Source organism: Ranitomeya imitator, chromosome 2, assembly GCF_032444005.1.
Source record: "Ranitomeya imitator isolate aRanImi1 chromosome 2, aRanImi1.pri, whole genome shotgun sequence".
Taxonomy (NCBI): Eukaryota; Metazoa; Chordata; class Amphibia; order Anura; family Dendrobatidae; genus Ranitomeya; species Ranitomeya imitator.
In genome coordinates, this window is record NC_091283.1 from 610,999,854 (window position 1) to 611,025,662 (window position 25,809).

Here is a 25,809-nt window from a genome sequence, read left to right on the forward strand (position 1 = left end):
TCAGCACAATTTTGGAAACAAAATTTTTTTTTGCTAGGAAGTTATAAGGGTTAAAATTTGACCAGCGATTTCTCATTTTTACAACGAAATTTACAAAACCATTTTTTTTAGGGACCACCTCACATTTGAAGTCAGTTTGAGGGGTCTATATGGCTGAAAATACCCAAAAGTGACACCATTCTAAAAACTGCACCCATCAAGGTGCACAAAACCACATTCAAGAAGTTTATTAACCCTTCAGGTGCTTCACAGCAGCAGAAGCAACATGGAAGGAAAAAATGAACATTTAACTTTTTAGTCACAAAAATGATTTTTCAGCAACAATTTTTGTATTTTCCCAATGGTAAAAGGAGAAACTGAACAACGAAAGTTGTTTTCCAATTTGTCCTGAGTACGCTGATACCTCATATGTGGGGGTAAACCACTGTTTGGGCGCAAGGCAGGGCTTGGAAGGGAAGGAGCGCCATTTGACTTTTTGAATGAAAAATTGGCTGCACTCTTTAGCGGACACCATGTCAAGTTTGGAGAGCCCCCGTGTGCCTAAAAATTGGAGCTCCCCCACAAGTGACCCCATTTTGGAAACTAGACGCCCCAAGGAACTTATCTAGATGCATAGTGAGCCCTTTAAACCCCCAGGTGCTTCACAAATTGATCTGTAAAAATGAAAAAGTACTATTTTTTCCCACAAAAAATTCTTTTAGCCTCAATTTTTTCATTTTCACATGGACAACAGGATAAAATGGATCCTAAAATTTGTTGAGCAATTTCTCCCGAGTACGCCGATACCTCATATGTGGGGGTAAACCACTGTTTGGGCACACGGCATGGCTCGGAAGGGAAGGCACGCCTTTTGACTTTTTGAATGGAAAATTAGCTCCAATTGTTAGCGGACACCATGTCGCATTTGGAGAGCCCCTGTGTGCCTATGCAATGGAGCTCCCCCACAAGTGACCCCATTTTGGAAACTAGACCCCCCAAGGAACTTATCTAGATGCATACTGAGCACTTTATACCCCCAGGTGCTTCACAGAAGTTTATAATGCAGGGCCATGAAAATAAAAAATAATTTTTCTTTTCTCAAAAATGATTTTTTAGCCTGGAATTTCCTATTTTGGCAATGGTAATAGGAGAAATTGGACCACAAATGTTGTTGTCCAGTTTGTCCTGAGTACGCAGATACCCCATATGTGGGGGTAAACCACTGTTTGGGCACACGGCAGGGCTCAGAAGGGAAGGCACGCCATTTGGCTTTTTAAATGGAAAATTAGCTCCAATCATTAGCGGACACCATGTCGCGTTTGGAGAGCCCCTGTGTGCCTAAACATTGGAGATCCCCCACAAATGACTGCATTTTGGAAACTAGACCCCCAAAGGAACTAATCTAGATGTGTGGTGAGCACTTTGAACCCTCAAGTGCTTCACAGACGTTTATAACGCAGAGCCATGAAAAAAAAAAAAAATCTTTTCTCAAAAATGATTTTTTAGCCCGCAATTTTTTATTTTCCCATGGGTAACAGGAGAAATTTGACCCCAAAAGTTGTTGTCCAGTTTCTCCTGAGTACGCTGATACCCAATTTGTGGGGGTAAACCACTGTTTAGGCACATGCTGGGGCTCGGAAGTGAAGTAGTGACGTTTTAAAATTCAGACTTTGATGGAATGGTCTGCGGGCGTCACGTTGCGTTTGCAGAGCCCCTGGTGTGCCTAAACAGTAGAAACCCCCCACAAGTGACCCCATTTTGGAAACTAGACCCCCAAAGGAACTTATCTAGATATGTGGTGAGCACTTTCAACCCCCAAGTGCTTTACAGAAGTTTATAATGCAGAGCCGTGAAAATAATAAATACGTTTTCTTTCCTCAAAAATAATTTTTTAGCCCAGAATTTTTTATTTTCCCAAGGGTTACAGGAGAAATTGGACCCCAAAAGTTGTTGTCCAGTTTCTCCTGAGTACGCTGATACCCCATGTGTGGGGGTAAACCACTGTTTGTGCACACGTCGGGGCTCAGAAGGGAAGTAGTGACTTTTGAAATGCAGACTTTGATGGAATGGTCTGCGGACGTCATGTTGCGTTTGCAGAGCCCCTGGTGTGCCTAAACAGTAGAAAGTGACCCCATTTTGGAAACTAGACCCCCCAAGGAACTTATCTAGATATGTGGTGAGCACTTTGAACCCCCAAGTGCTTCACAGACGTTTACAACGCAGAGCCGTGAAAATAAAAAATCATTTTTCTTTCCTCAAAAATGTTTTAGCAAGCAATTTTTTATTTTCTCAAGGGTAACAGGAGAAATTGGACCCCAGTAATTGTTGAGCAGTTTGTCCTGAGTATGCTGGTACCCCATATGTGGGGGTAAACCACTGTTTGGGCACACGTCGGGGCTCGGAAGTGAGGGAGCACCATTTGACTTTTTGAATACAAGATTGGCTGGAATCAATGGTGGCGCCATGTTGCGTTTGGAGACCCCCTGATGTGCCTAAACAGTGGAAACCCCTCAATTATAACTCCAACACACCCCTAAACCTTATCCCAACTGTAGCCGTAACCCTAATCACAACCTTAACCCCAACACACCCGTAACCCCAACACACCCCTAACCCTAACCACAACCCTAATTCCAACCCAACCCTAACCCTAAGGCTATGTGCCCACGTTGCGGATTCGTATGAGATTTTTCAGCACCATTTTTGAAAAATCCGCGGGTAAAAGGCACTGCGTTTTACCTGCGGATTTACCGCGGATTTCCAGTGTTTTTTGTGCGGATTTCACCTGCGGATTCCTTTTGAGGAACAGGTGTAAAACGCTGCGGAATCCGCACAAAGAATTGACATGCTGCGGAAAATACAACGCAGCGTTCCCGCGTGGTATTTTCCGCACCATGGGCACAGCGGATTTGGCTTTCCATATGTTTACATGGTACTGTAAACCTGATGGAACACTGCTGTGAATCCGTTTTGGAAGATGACGGCGGCCAGGAAAGAAGGACGGACCCCGGGAGGCCAGGTAAGTATAAGGGGGGGGGAGATCAGGGCACGGGGGGGCGTCGGAGCACGGGGGGTGGATCGGAGCATGGGGGGGTGGATCGGAACACGGGGGGGTGGATTGGAGCACGGAGTGGGGGATCGCTGTGCGGGCGGGTGGATCGGAGCACGGGGGGGGGGGGATCGCAGTGCGGGGGGGGATCAGAGTACGGGGGGGGGTTGATTGGAGCATGTGGGGTGTGATTGGAGCACGGGGGGAGCGGACAGGAGGACGGGGGAGCGGAGCACAGGACGGAGGGGAGCTGACCACAGATCGGGGGGCTGGGGGGGCGATCGGTGGGGTGGGTGCACATTAGTGTTTCCAGCCATGGCCGATGATATTGCAGCATCGGCCATGGCTGGATTGTAATATTTCACCATTTTTTTAGGTGAAATATTACAAATCGCTCTGATTGGCAGTTTCACTTTCAACAGCCAATCAGAGCGATCGTAGCCACGGGGGGGGGGTGAAGCCACCCCCCCTGGGCTAAACTACCACTCCCCCTGTCCCTGCAGATCGGGTGAAATGGGAGTTAACCCTTTCACCCGATCTGCAGGGACGCGATCTTTCCATGACGCATATGCTGCGTCATGGGTCGGAATGGCACCGACTTTCATGACGCAGCGTATGCGTCAAATGTCGGGAAGGGGTTAAGGAGGGATTAGTAAAATGGAATACTTCTGCATGAGACACCTGAGACAACCTCCCCCTCCAAACACAAATACCCCAGTGCAGCTGGATCAACCCCTTTATTAATTTGGACCATTAATTATTACGTTTCTCTATGTGATATCTAGAGAAGAATAAGCAATCTTTTCCTTTGTGCGTTATCCTGCTTTCTGCTAATCATTGCAGGAGCTGTGTGTTATGGCATCTGTCAGACTTAGGCTACTTTCACACTTCCGTCTTCTGACGGCCGTCACAATGCGTCGTTTTGGAGAAAAAACGCATCCTGCAAAGTTGCCTGCAAGATGCGTTTTTTTCTCCATAGACTTGCATTAGCGACGCATTGCGACGTATGACCACACGTCACGTCCGTCGTGTGACCGATACGTCGAGTTTTGGCAGACCGTCGGCACAAAAAAACGTTCCAAGTAACTTTTTTGTGCGTCGCGTCCGCCATTTTTGACCGCGCATGCGTGGCCGAAACTCCGCCACCTCCTCCCCGGACTGCAGAATGGGCAGCGGATGCGTTGAAAAACTGCATCCGCTGCCCACGTCGTGCACAAATTTCACAACGTCCGTCAGTACGTCGCGCCGACGCATTGCGACGGGCCCGTACCGACGGAAGTTTGAAAGTAGCCTTAGATGTGCTCATGTTTTTGTTGTCTGGAAGGTGAAACTGCTATGCTTTTCAAGGGGAAGATGCTTAAGGAAATGGCTCCATTTTTTTTCCCCCCCTGAAATGTGTATTTTTGCATATTTTGGTTATTTCCTGATAGCTTTTTTACTGTTGGGTGGGATTGTTTTTTTTTTTAGTAGTTTTCCAGCATTTTGTATTTTTTTATTTTTTTTTTGTAACTGGCGTTTTATGTATTTTTTTTTTCTTCTTCAAAGGGGAATCTGTCACCATGTTTTTACTATGTAATCTGAAAACAGCATGATGTAGGGGCAGAGACCCCGTTTCCAGAGATGTGTCATTTGCCGGTTTGTATTCTGTCATTTTAATACAATCACTGTTTTCTTTGCTGCAGACCTCGCAGCGCACAAATGCTGAGCTCTGTAAAACCCCGCCCACAGGTCTGATTGGCAGCTCTGTACACTGCATATGCAAATCAGTGGTGGGGCGGGGTTGGACTAGGAGGCATGAGACAACTAGTCCTCTAGTGATAATCTCCAGCTGATAAAACGCTTATTTTATTGAGACAGCAACACAGAGTCAAGTAAGTGACCCATCACTGGAATTTGACTCTCCACCCCCCCACTATGCTGCTCTCAGATTATGTAGCAACAATCTGCTGACAGACAATGAAGAAATTAACGGTTTTTCAAGCAACAGAGTACAGAGCGTCTTCAGAGCTGAAAACACCTGAAGAATGGTCTGCTCATTTCTTGGCATCTTCTGAAGCGCAGGAATCACATGTGACCAGCAAGTAGTTTTACATGTGTTCGTTCTTTTGAGCTTTTAGTTAGCGCTTATGTCTTGTGCACAGCAATGGCATCTCAGTTGGAAGCCGGGTATATGTGTTAGAGAAGCAGTTTCTTGTGTCTGGAGAGCTATTAGCTGACGTCTCCAGGGCTCGTGGCAACCTCAAGTAACCTTTAGCACACTTGGATCACTGAGACCTGACACAGGATTCAGCTCTTGTAAGAGAACTTCTGTATTCCTCTGTGATTTGCATGATCTGAAGTACATGACTTTTCCCCTTTATAAGAGACTTATGATTTTTATGTAAGGCTTCATCTTCTCATTGGCTTCGTACTGTTCTAACCTAGCATCTTACCTTGTTTATCTTTCTGTTTGAGGAAGACCAATATACTCTTGATACCAGAAAGCTATCAAGAAGCTGCTGTTGATGGATCTTCTTTTATTTCTCTTCTCTATTTGGACTGTTTGTCTGAACGGTTTATTCAAACAATATATTTTTAGAACTGTTGAAATGACGTGTCCCTGAGTAATGTGACCGCAGATTAGGGAGTCCAGCAGACTTATTGTTCGAAAATCTCCTGCTCTCTTTTGTTTTCTTTCTTGCTTTTGATGCCTTTTGCTGACTGACAGATTCTCGACAAGTGATTTTAAATGAGTGCTTTGCACAGGCTTTTCTTTTCTTTCTAGAAGGGTTTACTGGTGCTCAACTGTCGAGACTACTAGATAGAACTTGTAGAACCAGTGTTCTCCAACTTTGGTCCTCAAGAGCCGCCAACAGGTCGTGTTTTCAGGATTTCTGTAGTATTGCCCAGGTGATAATTCCATCACAAGCACAGGCAGTAATGCCATCACCTGGGTAATACTAAGAAAATCCTGAAAACATGACCTGTTGGTGGGGTCTTGAGGACCAAAGTTGGGGAACACTGCTGTAGAAGGACCATCAGTATTCAGTTTTCCTACAGTACCACAGCAGAAGGATGAGACCCTTCGAAATCCGTAGGTTGTCCAAGAGAGTGCTTTTTAAAAAAAACAAAACAAAACTGGTAAACCCGATCTAAAGAGGTTTTCACATTATTATAAATGGTTAAAATTGCACATTACTTGTAAAAGAACAAGCCACTCTATCTACTTGCTTAAATTGAGGGATTTTTAATTGTATTCTTTTCTGCCCATTGTCTAGGTTATTGGCCACCATTACAGTCTGTCAGAGGTGGTCTCTTTACCAGGCAAGGGGCGGCTCTTTTCAATAGAGCTTGTAAGTACTTCTCTGAAGCTGGCCAGGTCTTCATTGTCACAGTGCTCCTGAAATTCTGCTTGAAGCATTGGACAATGCACGTTTCAGGCCAGCACCACAACCAATGTGCTGGAGCAATAATTTAAGAGCGCACTGCTCCCCGCAGTTAGGAAGCAGAGAGGCTGGGGAGCAGTGCGCTCTTGAAGATTGATGGTTTGAATAACCCTTTAAGTTGTTTTATGTGGATTCACATAATAATTTGGGATTTCGTTCAGGTTAATTAATGCCAAGTTCAGACTCAAATTAGCTGCTCATTGTCACAGAAAAAAACAAAGGCCTATTACAGTGCTGCCGAATAAATAGGTTTTTACAATAAACTCCCTTATATGTTGTAAGTGGCTTGCAATGGAAAAGGAAAAGTCCAGTGCAAGGTCCACATGTCTGACCAGTACCGTAAACCGGTTGATAGACCCCTAGAAGCTGAACTATGAGTTACTTTGTGATGTATTTGTCTGTCCATGTCTCCTCTTAATTGTATAGTGCTGTGGAATATGATGGCGCTATAGAAATAAAATGATCTACTATATAATTGTCTAAGGGTCACTTCCGTCTTTCTGTCTGTCACGGATATTCATTGGTCGCGGCCTCTGTCTATCATGGAAATCGAAGTCGCTGATTGGTCGTGGCAAAACGCCCACGACCATTGCCACGACCAATCAGCGACGGCCATAGTCTGGCAGCAAAATTGCCGCTGCTTTACTGCCCTGCAGTCAGCGCTGAGTGATCACACAGGGTTAATGCTAGTGTTAACGGACCGCGGTGTAACGCACTCCATTAACGCTGCTATTAACCCTGTGTGACCAAAATTTTACTATTGATGCTGCGTATGCCGAGGATGCTATGCGAGAAGGACCTTCCATGACGTCACGGTCATGTGACCGCGACGTCATCACAGGTCCTACGCTCATACCAACCCTGGAACCGGAAGCTGCCGCGTGCACTGCACACAGGGCCCAGGACTTCAAGGGGCCTTCGGAAGGTAAGTATATGATTTATTTTTTATTTTAAGTCTTTTTTAACCACTCATATAGTGCCCACATTGCTATATACTACGTGGGCTGTGTATACTACGTGGGTGTGTATACTACGTGGGCTGTGTTACATACTGCGTGGGCTCTGTTATATACTACATCTCTGCTATATACTATGTAGCTGGGCAATATACAACGTGACTGTGCAATATACTACGTGCTCTGTGTTATATACTACGTAGCTGTGCAATATACTATGTGGCTGTGTCGGTTCTGTTATATACTACGTCGACTGTGCAATATACTACGTGGCTCTGTTATATACTACGTGGCTGTGCAGTATACTACGTATAGCTATGCAATATACTACGTGGCTCTTCAATATTCTACGTCGCTGACCAATATACTACATAGCTGTGCAATACACTATGTGACTGTGTTATATACTACTTTAGGTATAGTCATCCCACTTATGCAAGCATACGTCAAATAGGAACATTTTATGCCGCAGGGATGTAACCCACACACACGCACGCAGGGCTTATGGAGTAGCAAGGAAGATAATTATATAGCAAGTTACTTGGCTGGGCGAAAAACAAGCTAAGCTAAAGCAGTGTTTAAAGATAAATAGGATTACACCAAATATTCCCTATTGTTCCTCAGTGAGGGATTACTCCCACTCATGCATTAGTTTCTACTGGTGTGGCTCCATTTTTCCTTTTTTTTTTTCCTTTTTAGGCAGCTTGTCACCTGTTTGGGGGGTCAGTCAAGCTTTCCCAAATCTAGCAGTTTTTTATTTTTGATTTTTTTTTTGTAAATGTGATCTCCAAAGTCCTCTTTGTAGAATTTCCACAATTGTTTTCTATCAAATCGAGCTGTGGCCACTGAATTGTTTTCTATGTCCACAATAATCCTTCTAGAATTCAGTAGTAAAGTGTGGACCATGCCTGAAAAGGTTGGGGACAAGGAATATCTCCAGGTGGACGTGACGTTGGGCTAGTGTAAAAGAATAATGAGCAACAAGCCATGAAAACGTGCTGAAGCCCTTTCAGCAGGACACAGACTGCTAGGCTTAGAGGGACCGATGGCCCAACGATGTCAAATTACGGTTTGCTACATCGTTAATAGTATTTTTAGTCCACCAAGTAGTATTGCTCCTCTATTATTCCTCCTTGACATTTACTAATAAAATGACAAGTGAATCCTTGTCAGCGGGTAATGTTCCCACAGATATGGCTGCCGGGACAATATACCTTCTGTAAAATGCAAAGTCTACACACATGGTCCGTCTACTTTTCCAAGCTTTATGAGCTTTTTTGCAGCCTACTTGTCATTCAGAACCAGTACTTTGAATGGGGAAGTAAAGCTGCAGGGTGTGCCGATTTGTAAATCCGTTCATAGCATCTCGAATTTGCCTTTCCAGAAAACAAGGTAAAGTCCAGTTAGCTGCCATGCTTTTGCATTCACATCATTTGGATGTGAACCTTGTTACCTGTTGAACAATGGGAATACTGTGGATGTACTATGTGTAGAGATGGGCGTGCACCTGGATGTTCGGCTTCAGAGGAACAGTTCCAAAAAGTTTGGGTACCAGAACAGTACCTGGACCCCATTCACTTGAATGGGGGCCTGAACATCCAGTGTTTGCCGCACTGTCATGTGCATGACGGCATGGCAAACGCCTCTTCTGATTGGCGGTGAAACCATCCCCACCGGTCTGTACACCTCGACAGAAATGTTACTCCAGTTGGGGACTGAATATCATTTTTTGGCGTGAGTTACCACACTAAAGTTTTCATGAATTGGGTGGGCGCTGATACGCCGCCATCCCACCCATGTTCTGCCACTTTGACAAAGTTGGCCTGGACTGGCGTGAAAATTTCAAAAGTCGCTAAATTTTTGCACAACTTTTCAAAAGCGTTTTACTCAGCTGTATCGGCCCCTATCATTTCTGTATAGGGACTAGTTTTCTCCAAATGTATTATTGGTAAAAGCTTTTCCTGTACATCACACAAGCACTAATAAACTTGAAAAAAAGAATAGCGATTAGGATAATAAGGAATGTTCTTCACATACGGTAGTTGTTTTTTGGCAAAATGGCTCCAATTCAATGAAGGTAAAAGATTGCGCCCTTAAAAGGTGCTCAGTACATCTCCTATCCATAGGATAACAATAGGTAATGGAACATTTTTGGGCTTGTGTCCTCATGCCTTTATATCATCGCCCACACTGTGTGGAATGGAAGAAACCCTTATACAACAGCAGACGGCGTCTTCAGGACTAGTAATTGTCTAGACCAGTTTTTCGTGCATCCCTCCAGTCTGAGTGATCTGTCTGCACCTGCCTTCCTGTGCAGCACTCCTTCAATTGTAGGTAATGTAGCCCTCAGGCTGTGCCATGACTTATGCAAATAGTTCTTATCCAAAAGACACATACAGCTAAATATACACGTGCGAGCACTGCTGGTTCATATGATCACCAAAAAAAGCTGTATTATTTGCCATTAGACCGAGTAATTTTTGTGCAACTGCTAAAAACACAATGGTCCAAAAATTATTTTGCCCAGCAGTCAAAACCTTGAAATTTCTTTCCTTTTTCTTTTTAAATGTTAGTCAGTGCATCCCCCTGACCGATATCGTTTTCAAGCACTAGAAAGAAACATGTCTATAAGGCTACCTTCCTGTGATTTTCTGCACCACTTAGGTTACTTGTGTTTTTCATTGAGTTGTTGTTTTGTTTTTTTAAATTTATGCATTATCGTGTTTTATTTTTTTTCTGCTGTGGTTTTTGTCTCTCTTTGGTATGTTTTTTTTTTAACCACTTTTTGAAAATGTCCTACTTCTTGGCATTGACAAAATTTTATTCATACAGTCATGTGTGGATTACTTGTGCTTTTCCGCTACAAATGCATATGCAGTTTTTCCTCTTGATTTTTCTTTTCTCATTTAAGTCTATGGAGAAAATCCGCAAATTAAACCCATGTTTTTTTTGTAGGAGAAATTGACATGCTGCGTATTTGAAAAAAAAAACGCACCTCGGGTCCGTTACCGTAGATCTTATATACTTTTGCAATTGAATTTAATTGAAAACGTTAAATTGTTTAGCTTCACGGTATACAGCTCGTTGCAGAATTAAAGAGGTTTCCTATTTATAAGTTTTAAAGCTTATTGGCCTGTTCTTGTTTAAAAAAATATTTATTGATGCCGAATCTCCGATGCTACTTCTGCTGATCTTATATTGCACATGTGACCGCTGCGGCCAATCACATGTGACCGCTTATGCCATCTACAGCGGCAGAGCAGCTAGACACAGTCATTGGCTGCTGAAGTCACATGACTGGGAGGAGTGGGTGGTGCATTGACCAATTTAACGCGATCTTTGCGGTTTTCAATTTTTATTTATTTTTTTACTCTATTTTCCAAACAGGTTAAAAAGTTGTATATTTTGATTGATAGATCAGACTTTTATAGATGCGGTGCTACAAAAAGTCTCTCTCACGTTATCTATATACTACATACTACAGTCCCACAATCTTCCATCTTTATTCACACTTCTGTATTTCGCCAATATTTTGCATCCGTGTTTGAATACCAAAACCAGATGTGGAACTTTTAGAGGAAAACTATGATTGAATGATTGTCATCTGTTCTGTGTTTTGGAGTCAACTCTGGTTTTGGAATACAAATATTGATGAGATCCAAAAAATACTGATGAGTGCGTAAAGCCTTACAAAGTATAGTCCATATAACAATATGCTTTCAGAGATTGTCAGTGTCGTTTAAGGGGTTAACAGCAGAGATACGATCTAGCTCCGGTCACTGCTGTGAGAGGCAGATGCTGGCTGTGTAACATATCCGGTATCTGCCTTGTATAGAGCAGGCTCAGCTTGTGAGAGCCCATGCCAGCCCCATGACATAATGGTACTTCATTAAGTATGAAGGAGACTGCTCCTATGCAAGTGGTTAATTGGGCCGATTTGCAGTTTATAACCTTCTGGTAAACTTGGTGACAACACCTGTGAGTGATTTAATGGACAGCCATATTAATTATTAGGTCTCGTTCAGACGTCAGAGAGTCAGACGTGTCCTTTCCAGCTTTTTCTGGTTACAACACATACCCAGTGTAGTCATTGACAAATCAGTGTGTCCAAAAAAATGGATAATGCAGAATGCGGCACTTCTGGACATTAGCGGCTCAAATAGGAACCTAACTCGTAATGATGTAGCTATGAAAAATTAGCACTTGGCCTCTCCACTCTCCATCCCTCACCGTGATGGACACCGCAGATAGTCCACAGCGCTACCTTCAACCAAGCATTTTTCTCCTGGTCAATCTGTGAACTGCTGAAGGGCCTGTTATTGTACCGAAACGTTTTCTCATTCTGGATGGCATTTATCAGAATAAAATTACGGTACTTCTTTTCACTACAATTCCGTGTCCAGTTTTCATATCTCCCCAAAATATCGAGACGTGTCTGTAAAGAATCAGATTTACCAATATTAGTCTATGGTTCGTGAAAATCACGGGCAGCACACAGATGTCATCCATATGCTGTCCGTAATTAACAACGTCATGGATAGGAGAAGCTTTGTCATTTAGTTCTTTATATATATACTAGATGGCAGCCCGATTCTAAAGAATCGGGAGTCTAGAATCCATATATACTTTATTTATTCAAATGTAAGAATAATACAATTAATAAATAATAGTAAGAAAGAACAAAAAATGGCTGCACTCACCAGCTCTTGACAATTCTTGTTATTTAAGGTACAGTTCCACAGGATCCATGAACATGCTTATGAGGGGAGGGATGAAAGACATCAGACGACAACTTTGCGTGTTGTGGGCAGTGTCAGGTAGTAGGAAAATAGCCAGTTAATAATAGGCAATAGTTCTTTGCAGGAATGCAGATATTAATAAATAGGCAGTTTATATTGCAGAGAAATTGCTGGGCAATAATGGACAATGTCCTTATGTGGCAAATAATAGAGCAATATACCCAATGTGGCAAAGAAGAGGTTAATAAACGGCAGTCTCTCAGTATAACAGTCAGTGAATAATAGGCAGTATATGGAGAAAACACCAAACAAAAGTTCAAAATTGGTGTGAAAATGTCACTGAACCACTTCACAACTAAATATATATAGTTTTGGTAAATGGTATTATCATTTTTTTGACGAAATTCGGCAGGAGCTTGAAGAGCAACGTCACTGGGCCCGCCTCCACGCAGTAGAAACTTGCTGTGAGGTAAAAATTCAAAAATCACACCAAAATGGCGGGCGGCGTGTGTCACAGTACGGCACGTTTCTGATTGGTCGCTCGCATCAGGCGGCAACCAATCAGACACTGGACACTGTTGACGTCACTTATCTCCGGACATTAGCTCCGGACATTAGCTCCGGACAGGAAGTTGGCACAAATTGCAGGAAGTAGTATTCTAGGCAATTATATATTAGATCACTGATGAAACACTGATGGTAAAAACTGACACTGGCCAAGCACTGCCGGCGCTCGGATCCAGAACACTGCCGGCGTTCGGATCCAGAACACTGCCGACGCTCTGATCCAGAACACTGCCGACGCTCTGATCCAGAACACTGCCGACGCTCGGATCCAGAACACTGCCGCCGCTCGGATCCAGAACACTGCCGCCGCTCGGGATCCGAACACTGCCGCCGCTCGGGATCCGAACACTGCCGCCGCTCGGGATCCGAACACTGCCGCCGCTCGGGATCCGAACACTGCCGCCGCTCGGGATCCGAACACTGCCGCCGCTCGGGATCCGAACACTGCCGCCGCTCGGACCCAGAACACTGCCGGCGCTCGGACCGGTTTTTGCTTGCGGATGTCTGAACAAGGCTTTACACAACGCTAAGACCACACTGAATCTAATTTCAGCAGCCTTTTGTTTTTTTAGATCAGGGTGTTTTTTTTTCTTTTTCTTTTTGCTTTTCTGTCACTAATGTGTATATATAAGGAAGATGATATTTCTTCCCAGTGCCTCCTAAATTTATTTTCAGTGCCTCTGGAATTTCGTAGGTTACCAGCAGACACTGGCGGCGCACATAGTCTCCGAGGGTCTGCGCATCTGTTTACTTGCTGCCGGCTCGGATAATGGATCCTGGAAAATAACATCTTGGATAATGGATTGTGCTGCCTAAATTTAGAAGAGGACATTATGCCTCGTACTAAATGTTATGGTGTGCTTCAGCACTGAAAGGACCAAAATTACAGTCATTGCCTATGTAGCTATACGTTGTCATAGCAACAAGTAAAAATGGATTTATTTATTTTTTTCAGCATCATAATTCCCGTGGTAGCAATGTGTCAAAACTTTATATTTCTAAAAAGTGAGATGTATATATGTCATCCATATGGTGCCTGTGACTGTCGCTGGATAAAAAGCAGGTATTTTGGATTATACTTGGAATGTGAAGGGCCACCAGGAGCAAGCCTAAAATAAAGTATCAACTCAAAAATGACTAAGATCACTTTGATTTATGTTGATTTTTGCCCAAAAATATAAGCGATATTAGCACGTCATGTGGCGCTGAGATTGATGCCATCACTTTCTGTCCTATAAGAGTAATGCAGTATTAGCCCTCTGTGCCTGTACTGCTACATACTTAGGCAGTTAACTGGTTCATGCAGCTTTACATGAACACCTGAGCCTTACACTATGGCCGGTCCGAATAACTAAAGCAATTGTTACCATCCACCTCTCGTGTCTCCCCTTTTCCTCATAGTTTGTAAGCTTGCGAGCAGGGCCTTCACTCCTCCTGGTATCTGTATTGAACTATATTTCTGTTATGCTGTAATGTCTATTGTCTGTACAATTCCCGTCTATAATTTGTAAAGCGCTGCGGAATATGTTGGCGCTATATAAATAAAAATTATTATTATTATTATTATAATGTAATTGATTTGAAGAGAAAACGCAACTACTCCTGATTCCTGCAGCCTTGATTGTAATGACTTCCTCCTTTCTCCCCAGGTTCATGAACCACAGAGCCCCGGCAAACAGCCGCTATAAGCCGACCTGCTACGAACATGCTGCCAACTGCTACACACATGCAGTAAGTGGACATTGTCATTAAATCTATGGGAATCTTGTAGTAAATGTAGAGTTGGACAATGTACATCACTATCACTTCCTAATCTGTCCCATGATATATCTTAGAAAAGCATATTTCCACCTAAAAATATTAATAAATTGCTTTGATGTATCTTCTGGATCTGCACTGCTAATTCTCCAGCTCCTTAACTTGGTGGATCTTCAACCAAGCTAAACGTTCTACTGCCTCCATCCATTATCCATATGACCATCCTGGTTGTTTGTACCTAGTTTAAGGCCCAAGCTAGAAAGAACCTGGTGTCAGGGCTGCCACTAGGAATTTCAGGTCCCCATATTGGCAAAATTATCGTGCCCTCTTGAGACTCCACCCCAGCTCCGCCTCTACCCCGCAAACCTTCCACAGTCCCACCTACCACTCTTGGGGGGGGGGGGAAAAACTCCACTTCTGCACACGTCCTCACCAATCGTACATTAACCGTTCCTATCACACACCATGTTACACACACAGCCATCAGCTTTTGTTTTGACCAAAAAAATTTTTAAGCGACATAGTAGATTCTTCTAGCGGGACTCTATTCTACTCTACCCTATTAAACATTCCCATATCCTGCCTGTGCGCATGTAGGCCGGTCCCTGTCTTGTCTGGCGCTGCTGACGGTGTCGCTGTGAGCTGAGTGCTCTCCGGGTTCCGGATCCTTGCTGACGTTAACACGTGGGCGGGGCTTCGGACTCGGACCGCCCCTCTCTGACGCCCTCGGTGACGCCGACGCTCAGGGATGCCGACGCTTCATGCGCTGTTCCTAAGCAGCGTACTAGGGTCTATTCTGATTGGCCGACTGGCCTTTTTAACACAGCCCCTCATGTGTGGAAGCCACTCCCCCGGAAAAAGGCTTTAGCGCCGAAATGCGCGTTGGGGACAGTGGACCGCACGGGGCTCTAGACATCAGCAGGTAATATTATGACTCTTTGATCGGGTTCTTTACTCCTCTTACTACTTTCAGATGTGGTATACAGCCCTTCTGATTCCTGGTCGCTCTAAGGTGTGCATTTGTACTTTGGATCCTATGCTAATGCTGGTTACTGGCACACTTTGGAGTTACTTTAATTAACCTTGTATACTTATGCACACCTGCTGGTGCCTGGCCTCCCTGTGTGTTTCCACCCTTGCTTTGGCTAAAACCCCTGTCACATCCCATGTACTTTAATATATTTATTTCAATAAAGTTGTATATTTTTATAGACTGATTCGTGGTGGTGCATGTTTTCTGTTGGAGCTTGTCTATTCTGGCACTGAATCTTTTTCTGATTCCTTCCACATTGAATGTGTTATATGTGGATTCTGGCCTTGTATGTATAGGCTCTCCTATTAAACATTTGTTAGCATACCCAGTACTCTTTTTATTTATTTATTTTTTTAAGGTATATTTTTATTTATTTTTTAAATGACCAGTAATACCTCATACAAGGGACAAATATCACCACACCATGGCCGGACCACATATTACTACCACATTGTGACTGAATGCTACATTACTGATCATTTAATAATTGAAGCAGAATACTAATATTACCATAAGTGCTATTATACACTGGGGCTGTGTACATAGTATACAGTGTATAGCGACTCTATACACAGGAGCTCTCTATATAGTCTCAGTGTACAGTAGTAAAGGGATCACTGGTGACATTATACACATGGAGCTCTGTATATAGTGTCAGTGTACATGTAGTAAAGGGATCACTGGTGATATTATACACAGGAGCTCTGTATATAGTGTCAGTGTGCAGGTAATACAGTGACCACTAGTAACATTATACACAGGAGCTCTGTATATAGTGTCAGTGTACAGTAATACACTCCCTGACAGAAGTATACAGTAATACACTCCCTGACAGAAGTTATGTCGCTAATCCATGTTATGTAAATAAACGCTTATAACCTGATGTTAAATTCATCCATTGGTTTTATAAATAATTCTTTTCAAAACTGAAACCCTCCAAAATGTGGTTTAAGTTAAGAAAATAAATTGGCATCAATGCAGAAATATTGATCAGTTAGTGGACACAGAATGGTCAGTTTTTGGCAAGACAAAAGTTTTGTTGCCTGGTCATATAATGCACCCAATCCTAGTTTACATCCTCATGTGTGCTCAGTAAATGACCGCTTAATTTGTGTGTGTGTGTGTGTGTGTGTATATAAAAAGAAACCCAGCACCCCAGACCTTCACTTGAACTGCAACTTGAGCTCTGACAACATACCAAAAATCCACCCTGCGTCCAAAGCCTGGATTATCAAGAGGCTGAAGACCAGATCCACTGCAGAGGTGGCTGGCGCCTTTAATGTGTCTCAGTGTCAAGTACAAAGAATTAAAAAAAGATTAGAAGAGACTGGAGATGTGTTTGACAAGCCCAGGTCCGGCAGACCTCGCAAGACAACTGCTCAGGAGGAACGTTTGTTGGTTAGAAAATCCAAAGCAAGTCCCTCTTCCACTACAGCAGAGATTCAACAGGCCTGGTCACCTCAGGTCCCTGTGTCAACTAGAACAGTTTGTAGGATTCTGTCTCGAAATGGCCTTCATGGTCGAATCAGTGCCCAGCAGCCAGCACTAACTAAAAGGCAAATAAAAAGCCGTGTGGCATTTGCAAAGTCCCACAGCCTGCTAAACAGATGGATGCTGGAAAAGTGGCAGAAGGTAGATTTCTCTGATGAATCTTCAGTAGAATTACACCACAGCCGACGCAAATACTGCAGGAGACCTACTGGAGCCCGTATGGATCCAATATGGGGGTGTGCGAAACATTTGCAAGGTGGAAGGCAATATCAATAGCCTTAAATATCAAAAAGTATGAGCTACCTCTTATATTCCAAATCATAAAAGGGGTCAAATTCTGCAGCAGGGTGGTGCCCCATCTCATACATCCATCTCTACAACAAATTTCCTCCAGGCAAAAAAGATCAAGGTGCTCAAGGACTGGTCAGCCCAGTCACCAGACATGAACATCATTGAGCATGTTTGGGTAGGATGAAAGAGGAAGCTTCGAAGACAAAACCAAAGAATCTAGATGAACTCTGGGAGGCATGTAAGACTGTATTCTTTGCTATTCCTGATGACTTCATTAATAAATTGTATGAATCATTGTTGAACCGCATGGATGCAGTCTTTCAAGCTCATGGAAGTCACACAGATTATTAAATATGACTATAATACCACCACAACGTCATTCACCAATGTTATGCAACATATATTTGTATTTTAAGTTAATTATTTGTTTGAATATCATATTACTTTCTCTTGGCGACAACTTTTGTCTTGCCAAAAACTGACCATTCTGTGTCCATTAACTGATCAATATTTCTGCATTGATGCCAATTTATTTTCTTAACCCAAACCATATTTCGGAAGGTTTCAGCTTACAAAAGAATAATTTATACAACCAATGGATGAATTTAACATCAGGTTATAAGCTTTTATTTACATAACATGGCTAAGCGACATAACTTCTGTCAGGGAGTGTACCTGAGCCTGAGACATTATGCACAGGATCTCTGTGTGTATAGTGTCAGTGTACAGGTAGTAAAGGGATCACCAGTGACATTATAAACAGGAGCTCTATATAGTATAAGTATACAAGTAACATTGACTTACCAGTGACATCTCTAGTCGAAGATATTCATTCTTGCTTTGCTTCTTCATCCAGTGCATACCGCCATCACTTCTTCGTCAGGACTCATCTCTGCAGAAAATAAGTTATCTAGAGCACATTCCCCAATTTTCCCCAACTTATACACTATGCCAGATGAAGAAAAAAGCGCCCCACAAAAGTAACAGGACCTCCACACCCCCCACTTAAAACTTTAACCTCATAAATAAAATACATCACAGCAGTCATAATATCCCTTAATTAGCCCCTACAGTAATAATATCCTACATCCTGCCACCTTCCTGTAATAACATCCCCTATCCTGGCCAGCATGTGTCTCATTCCTGGCCAGCATGTGTATTCATTCCCCCCCCCCTTCCCCATATATCTCAATCCTGCCCCCTCACGTGTCTCCATCCTGCCCTCCCATATTGTGGATTTCACTACAAAAACAAAAAAAGTTTCTCCTTACCTGTCTGCGGTCCAACTGTGTCCTCTTCCTCAACTTTTTGAGGTGCGGAGATGCCGGCTCATGACTGTGATGTCATGCGCCAGCGGCGTGTGCTCCAATGTCAGGTGCTGCCTCTAAATAGCTGGCGGCTCCTATTGCAGTGCAGGAAGCAGGTCTTGCATGGCAGTAGGTTTCAACTGAATGTGCATCCTCTGTTGCTGAACAGTCGAATCCTATCCCTTGGGCCCTGTGGGAAGGGGGCCTGGACCAAGCACCCCTCCTCTCTGGGCCCCATATACCAGTAAGGAGATGGTGGCCTTGCCTATTTTACCACAGCTTTTGGTTGCTCTATCTCACCATATTGATCATCTTTTCTACCAGAGGTCACACTGCACTTCATTGTGGTGATATAGACAGTTAGGGCTTATTCACACATCAGTATTTTGCATCAGTGTTTGTATGTCAAAACCAGGAGTGGAACAATCAGAGTAAAACTATACTTGAAAGCTTGACACCTGTTCTGTGTTTTGGAGTCACTCCTGGTTTTGGCATGCAAATACTGATCAGAAATACTGATGTGTGAATAAGGCCTTACCAGTGGCGCCGCTACCATTAGGCGAGTTGAGCTCTTTGGCTCAGGCGGCACTGCCGTCCCTGAAGAGAGGGGGCAGCAGAATCTGTCGGTGTAGTAACTGGATTTGCGTCAGAGATGCAGGTTCAGTTACTACGCTATTGAGTCTGCTCCGTCCTGGATCTCCTCATCCAGCCCTCCCCAACTCACGTGACATCATCACAGGTCCAGACGCTGAAGTCGCTCTTCTCCGTGCATCTCCTCGGGTTGCTCATGGATGGCTTCTCTGTGCACCCAGGACCTGTGATGAGGTCACAGGAGGGGGAGGAGTCAGCGGTCACATGATCAGGGTCCTCGTGTATGCAGGACTCTGCTATGGTGATTATCATGGTGCTGGATGAGGGGAAGTTGATGTGTGGGGTCAGGAGGGGTTTGTAGGGTGGATGTAGCAGAGCCAAGTGTGTACAAGGTATACGGAGCGGAGCCATGGAGGCACTTCAGGGAATGCTTCAGATCCATCACCGTGTCATCCTCCGACAGTGCGGACAGCGGGATCGCCTTGGAATCGGGGATGCCGGCCATGTGAGCGGATCATGATATGTCCTGCAGCGGAATGCCCAGGTGGGCATTACAATGGGAGCCGGGCCGCTATAGTGTCTTTATAGAATCTTTCTTTCTCTCTCTGCTCTTTCTTTCCATCTCTAATCTTTTTTTCTTTCTCTTTCTGTTCTTTCTCTCTCTGTTCTTTCTTTCTCTCTGTGTTCTTTATTTCCCTCTCTATTCTTTTTTTCTCTCTCCTTTTTCTCTGTTCTTTCTTTCTCTCTCTGTTCTTTTTTTCTCTCTCCTTTTTCTCTGTTCTTTCTTTCCCCTCTTTCTTTCTCTCTCTGTTCTTTCCCCTCTTTCTCTCTCTTTCTGTTCTTTCCCCTCTTTCTCTCTCTGTTCTTTCCCCTCTTTCTTTCTCTTTCTGTTCTTTCTTTCATTCCCCTCTCTTTCCCCTCTTTCTTTCTTTTTCTCTCTCTGTTCTTTCTTTTCTTTTCTTTCTTTCTTTCTTTCTTTCTTTCTTTCTTTCTTTCTTTCTTTCTTTCTTTCTTTCTTTCTCTTGGTTTTCTTTGCCTTCTTTCTTTTTCTTTCTCTTTCTTTCTTTTTCTCTGTTCTTTCTTTCCCCTCTTTCTCTCTCCTTTCTTTCTCTCTCTTTTCTTTCTCTATCCTTTCTTTCTCTATCCTTTCTTTCTCTATCCTTTCTTTCTTTCTTTCTTTCTCTCTCTGTTCTTTCTTTCTCTCTCTGTTCTTTCTTTTTCTTTCTTTCTCTCTCTGTTCTTTCTTTCTTTCTCTCTCTGTTCTTTCTTTCTTTCTTTCTTTCTCTCTGTTCTTTCTTTCTTTCTTTCTCTCTGTTCTTTCTTTCTTTCTTTCTCTCTCTGTTCTTTCTTTCTTTCTTTCTTTCTCTCTCTGTTCTTTCTTTCTTTCTTTCTCTCTCTGTTCTTTCTTTCTTTCTTTCTTTCTCTCTCTGTTCTTTCTTTCTTTCTTTCTTTCTTTCTCTCTCTGTTCTTTCTTTCTTTCTTTATTTCTCTCTCTGTTCTTTCTTTCCTTCTTTCTTTCTTTCTTTCTTTCTTTCTTTCTTTCTTTCGTTCTTTCTTTCTTTCGTTCTTTCTCTCTTTCTTTCTCTCTCTGTTCTTTCTTTCTTTCTCTCTGTTCTTTCTTTCTTTCTCTCTGTTCTTTCTTTCTTTCTTTCTTTCTCTGTTCTTTCTTTCTCTGTTCTCTTTCTTTCTTTCTTTATTTCTCTCTCTGTTCTTTCCTTCTTTCTTTCTTTCTCTCTCTGTTCTTTCCTTCTTTCTTTCTTTCTTTCTTTCTCTCTCTGTTCTTTCTTTCTTTCTTTCTTTCTTTCTTTCTCTCTCTGTTCTTTCTTTCTTTCTTTCTTTCTCTGTTCTTTCTTTCCTTCTTTCTTTCTTTCTTTCTTTCTTTCTTTCTTTCTCTCTCTGTTCTTTCTTTCTTTCTTTCTTTCTTTCTCTGTTCTTTCTTTCTCTGTTCTTTCTTTCTCTGTTCTCTTTCTTTCTTTCTTTCTCTCTCTGTTCTTTCTTTCTCTCTCTGTTCTTTCTTTCTTTCTTTCTCTCTCTGTTCTTTCTTTCTTTCTTTCTTTCTTTCTTTCTTTCTTTCTTTCTCTCTGTTCTTTCTTTCTCTCTGTTCTTTCTTTCTCTCTCTGTTCTTTCTTTCTTTCTTTCTTTCTTTCTCTGTTCTTTCTTTCTCTGTTCTCTTTCTTTCTTTCTTTATTTCTCTCTCTGTTCTTTCCTTCTTTCTTTCTCTCTCTGTTCTTTCCTTCTTTCTTTCTTTCTTTCTTTCTTTCTTTCTCTCTTTCTTTCTTTCTTTCTCTCTCTGTTCTTTCTTTCTTTCTTTCTTTCTCTGTTCTTTCTTTCCTTCTTTCTTTCTTTCTTTCTTTCTTTCTTTCTCTCTCTGTTCTTTCTTTCTTTCTTTCTCTGTTCTTTCTTTCTCTGTTCTTTCTTTCTCTGTTCTCTTTCTTTCTTTCTTTCTCTCTCTGTTCTTTCTTTCTCTCTCTGTTCTTTCTTTCTTTCTTTCTTTCTCTCTCTGTTCTTTCTTTATTTCTTTCTTTCTTTCTCTCTGTTCTTTCTTTCTCTCTGTTCTTTCTTTCTTTCTTTCTCTCTCTGTTCTTTCTTTCTTTCTCTTTCTTTCTCTCTCTGTTCTTTCTTTCTCTGTTCTTTCTTTCCTTCTTTCTTTCTTTCTTTCTCTCTCTGTTCTTTCTTTCTTTCTCTCTCTGTTCTTTCTTTCTCTGTTCTTTCTTTCCTTCTTTCTTTCTTTCTTTCTTTCTCTCTCTGTTCTTTCTTTCTTTCTTTCTCTCCGTTCTTTCTTTCTTTCTTTCTTTCTTTCTCTCTCTGTTCTTTCTTTCTCTGTTCTTTCTTTCTTTCTCTGTTCTTTCTTTCCTTCTTTCTTTCTTTCTTTCTTTCTTTCTTTCTCTCTCTGTTCTTTCTTTCTCTGTTCTTTCTTTCCTTCTTTCTTTCTTTCTTTCTTTCTTTCTTTCTTTCTTTCTTTCTCTCTCTGTTCTTTCTTTCTTTCTTTCTTTCTCTCTCTGTTCTTTCTTTCTTTCTCTCTCTGTTCTTTCTTTCTTTCTTTCTTTCTCTGTTCTTTCTTTCTCTGTTCTCTTTCTTTCTTTCTTTCTTTCTTTCTCTCTCTGTTCTTTCTTTCTTTCTTTCTCTCCGTTCTTTCTTTCTTTCTTTCTTTCTTTCTTTCTCTGTTCTTTCTTTCTCTGTTCTTTCTTTCTTTCTTTCTCTGTTCTTTCTTTCCTTCTTTCTTTCTTTCTTTCTTTCTTTCTTTCTTTCTCTCTCTGTTCTTTCTTTCTCTGTTCTTTCTTTCCTTCTTTCTTTCTTTCTTTCTTTCTTTCTTTCTTTCTTTCTCTCTCTGTTCTTTCTTTCTTTCTTTCTCTCTGTTCTTTCTTTCTTTCTCTCTCTGTTCTTTCTTTCTTTCTTTCTTTCTCTGTTCTTTCTTTCTCTGTTCTCTTTCTTTCTTTCTTTCTTTCTTTCTCTCTCTGTTCTTTCTTTCTTTCTCCCTCTGTTCTTTCTTTCTTTCTCTCTCTTTTCTTTCTTTCTTTCTTTCTCTGTTCTTTCTTTCCTTCTTTCTTTCTCTCTCTTTTCTTTCTTTCTTTCTTTCTCTCTCTTTTCTTTCTTTCTTTCTTTCTTTCTTTCTCTCTGTTCTTTCTTTCTTTCTTTCTCTCTCTGTTCTTTCTTTCTTTCTTTCTCTCTCTGTTCTTTCTTTCTTTCTTTCTCTCTCTGTTCTTTCTTTCTTTCTTTCTCTCTCTGTTCTTTCTTTCTCTGTTCTTTCTTTCCTTCTTTCTTTCTTTCTTTCTTTCTCTCTCTGTTCTTTCTTTCTCTGTTCTTTCTTTCTTTCTTTCTCTGTTCTTTCTTTCTTTCTTTATTTCTCTCTCTGTTCTTTCTTTCCTTCTTTCTTTCTTTCTTTATTTCTCTCTCTGTTCTTTCTTTCCTTCTTTCTTTCTTTCTTTCTTTCTTTCTTTCTTTCTTTCTTTCTTTCTTTCTTTCTTTCGTTCTTTCTTTCTTTCGTTCTTTCTCTCTTTCTTTCTTTCTTTCTCTCTCTCTGTTCTTTCTTTCTTTCTTTCTTTCTCTCTCTCCTTTCTTTCTTTCTTTCTTTCTTTCTTTCTTTCTTTCTCTGTTCTTTCTTTCTCTGTTCTCTTTCTTTCTTTCTTTATTTCTCTCTCTGTTCTTTCCTTCTTTCTTTCTTTCTCTCTCTGTTCTTTCCTTCTTTCTTTCTTTCTCTCTCTGTTCTTTCTTTCTTTCTTTCTTTCTCTCTCTGTTCTTTCTTTCTTTCTTTCTTTCTCTGTTCTTTCTTTCCTTCTTTCTTTCTTTCTTTCTTTCTTTCTCTCTCTGTTCTTTCTTTCTTTCTGTTCTTTCTTTCTCTGTTCTTTCTTTCTCTGTTCTTTCTTTCTCTGTTCTCTTTCTTTCTTTCTTTCTCTCTCTGTTCTTTCTTTCTCTCTCTGTTCTTTCTTTCTTTCTTTCTCTCTCTGTTCTTTCTTTCTTTCTTTCTTTCTCTCTCTGTTCTTTCTTTCTTTCTTTCTCTCTCTGTTCTTTCTTTCTTTCTTTCTCTGTTCTTTCTTTCTCTGTTCTTTCTTTCTTTCTTTATTTCTCTCTGTTCTTTCCTTCTTTCTTTCTTTCTCTCTCTGTTCTTTCTTTCTTTCTTTCTTTCTTTCTTTCTTTCTTTCTTTCTCTCTCTGTTCTTTCTTTCTTTCTTTCTCTCTCTGTTCTTTCTTTCTTTCTTTCTTTCTTTCTCTCTCTGTTCTTTCTTTCTTTCTTTCTTTCTTTCTCTGTTCTTTCTTTCCTTCTTTCTTTCTTTCTTTCTTTCTCTCTCTGTTCTTTCTTTCTTTCTCTGTTCTTTCTTTCTCTGTTCTTTCTTTCTCTGTTCTCTTTCTTTCTTTCTTTCTTTCTCTCTCTGTTCTTTCTTTCTCTCTCTTTTCTTTCTTTCTTTCTTTCTTTCTTTCTCTCTGTTCTTTCTTTCTTTCTTTCTTTCTCTCTGTTCTTTCTTTCTTTCTTTCTCTCTCTGTTCTTTCTTTCTTTCTTTCTTTCTCTCTCTGTTCTTTCTTTCTTTCTTTCTTTCTTTCTCTCTCTGTTCTTTCTTTCTTTCTTTCTCTCTCTGTTCTTTCTTTCTTTCTTTCTTTCTTTCTCTCTGTTCTTTCTTTCTCTGTTCTTTCTTTCCTTCTTTCTTTCTTTCTTTCTCTCTCTGTTCTTTCTTTCTTTCTTTCTCTGTTCTTTCTTTCTTTCTTTATTTCTCTCTCTGTTCTTTCTTTCCTTCTTTCTTTCTTTCTTTATTTCTCTCTCTGTTCTTTCTTTCCTTCTTTCTTTCTTTCTTTCTTTCGCTCTTTCTTTCTCTCTCTGTTCTTTCTTTCTTTCTTTCTCTCTGTTCTTTCTTTCTTTCTCTCTCTCTGTTCTTTCTTTCTTTCTTTCTTTCTCTCTGTTCTTTCTTTCTTTCTTTCTCTCTGTTCTTTCTTTCTTTCTCTCTCTGTTCTTTCTTTCTTTCTTTCTTTCTTTCTTTCTTTCTCTGTTCTTTCTTTCTCTGTTCTCTTTCTTTCTTTCTTTCTTTCTTTATTTCTCTCTCTGTTCTTTCCTTCTTTCTTTCTTTCTTTCTCTCTCTGTTCTTTCCTTCTTTCTTTCTTTCTTTCTCTCTCTGTTCTTTCTTTCTTTCTTTCTTTCTCTCTCTGTTCTTTCTTTCTTTCTTTCTTTCTTTCTCTGTTCTTTCTTTCCTTCTTTCTTTCTTTCTTTCTTTCTTTCTCTCTCTGTTATTTCTTTCTTTCTTTCTCTGTTCTTTCTTTCTCTGTTCTTTCTTTCTCTGTTCTCTTTCTTTCTTTCTCTCTCTGTTCTTTCTTTCTCTCTCTGTTCTTTCTTTCTTTCTTTCTTTCTTTCTTTCTCTCTCTGTTCTTTCTTTCTCTCTCTGTTCTTTCTTTCTTTCTTTCTCTCTCTGTTCTTTCTTTCTTTCTTTCTCTCTCTGTTCTTTCTTTCTTTCTTTCTCTCTCTGTTCTTTCTTTCTTTCTTTCTCTGTTCTTTCTTTCTCTGTTCTCTTTCTTTCTTTCTTTCTTTCTCTGTTCTCTTTCTTTCTTTCTTTCTTTCTCTCTCTGTTCTTTCTTTCTTTCTTTCTCTCTCTGTTCTTTCTTTCTTTCTTTCTCTCTCTGTTCTTTCTTTCTTTCTCTCTCTGTTCTTTCTTTCTTTCTTTCTTTCCTTCTTTCTTTCTTTCTCTCTCTTTTCTTTCTTTCTTTCTTTCTCTCTCTTTTCTTTCTTTCTTTCTTTCTCTCTCTGTTCTTTCTTTCTTTCTTTCTTTCTTTCTTTCTCTGTTCTTTCTTTCTTTCTTTCTTTCTCTCTCTGTTCTTTCTTTCTTTCTCTCTCTGTTCTTTCTTTCTTTCTCTCTCTGTTCTTTCTTTCTTTCTCTCTCTGTTCTTTCTTTCTTTCTCTCTCTGTTCTTTCTTTCTTTCTTTCTTTCTCTCTCTGTTCTTTCTTTCTTTCTCTCTCTGTTCTCTTTCTTTCTCTCTGTTCTTTCTTTCTTTCTCTCTCTGTTCTTTCTTTCTTTCTCTCTCTGTTCTTTCTTTCTTTCTTTCTTTCTCTCTCTGTTCTTTCTTTCTTTCTTTCTCTCTCTGTTCTTTCTTTCTTTCTTTCTCTCCGTTCTTTCTTTCTTTCTTTCTTTCTTTCTTTCTTTCTCT

At 41.1% G+C, this 25,809-nt stretch overlaps 1 protein-coding gene across 2 annotated transcripts in view; it reads left to right on the forward strand.

Moving 5' to 3' along the window:
• MMD (monocyte to macrophage differentiation associated) overlaps positions 1–25,809 on the forward strand; it is a 65,804-nt gene that overhangs the window by 16,833 nt on the left and 23,162 nt on the right. For both annotated transcript variants that reach the window (XM_069752455.1, XM_069752456.1), the window contains exon 2: positions 14,365–14,446. In XM_069752455.1, the coding sequence (XP_069608556.1) occupies positions 14,365–14,446 (82 nt within the window). The remainder of the gene's footprint in view (positions 1–14,364; positions 14,447–25,809) is intronic.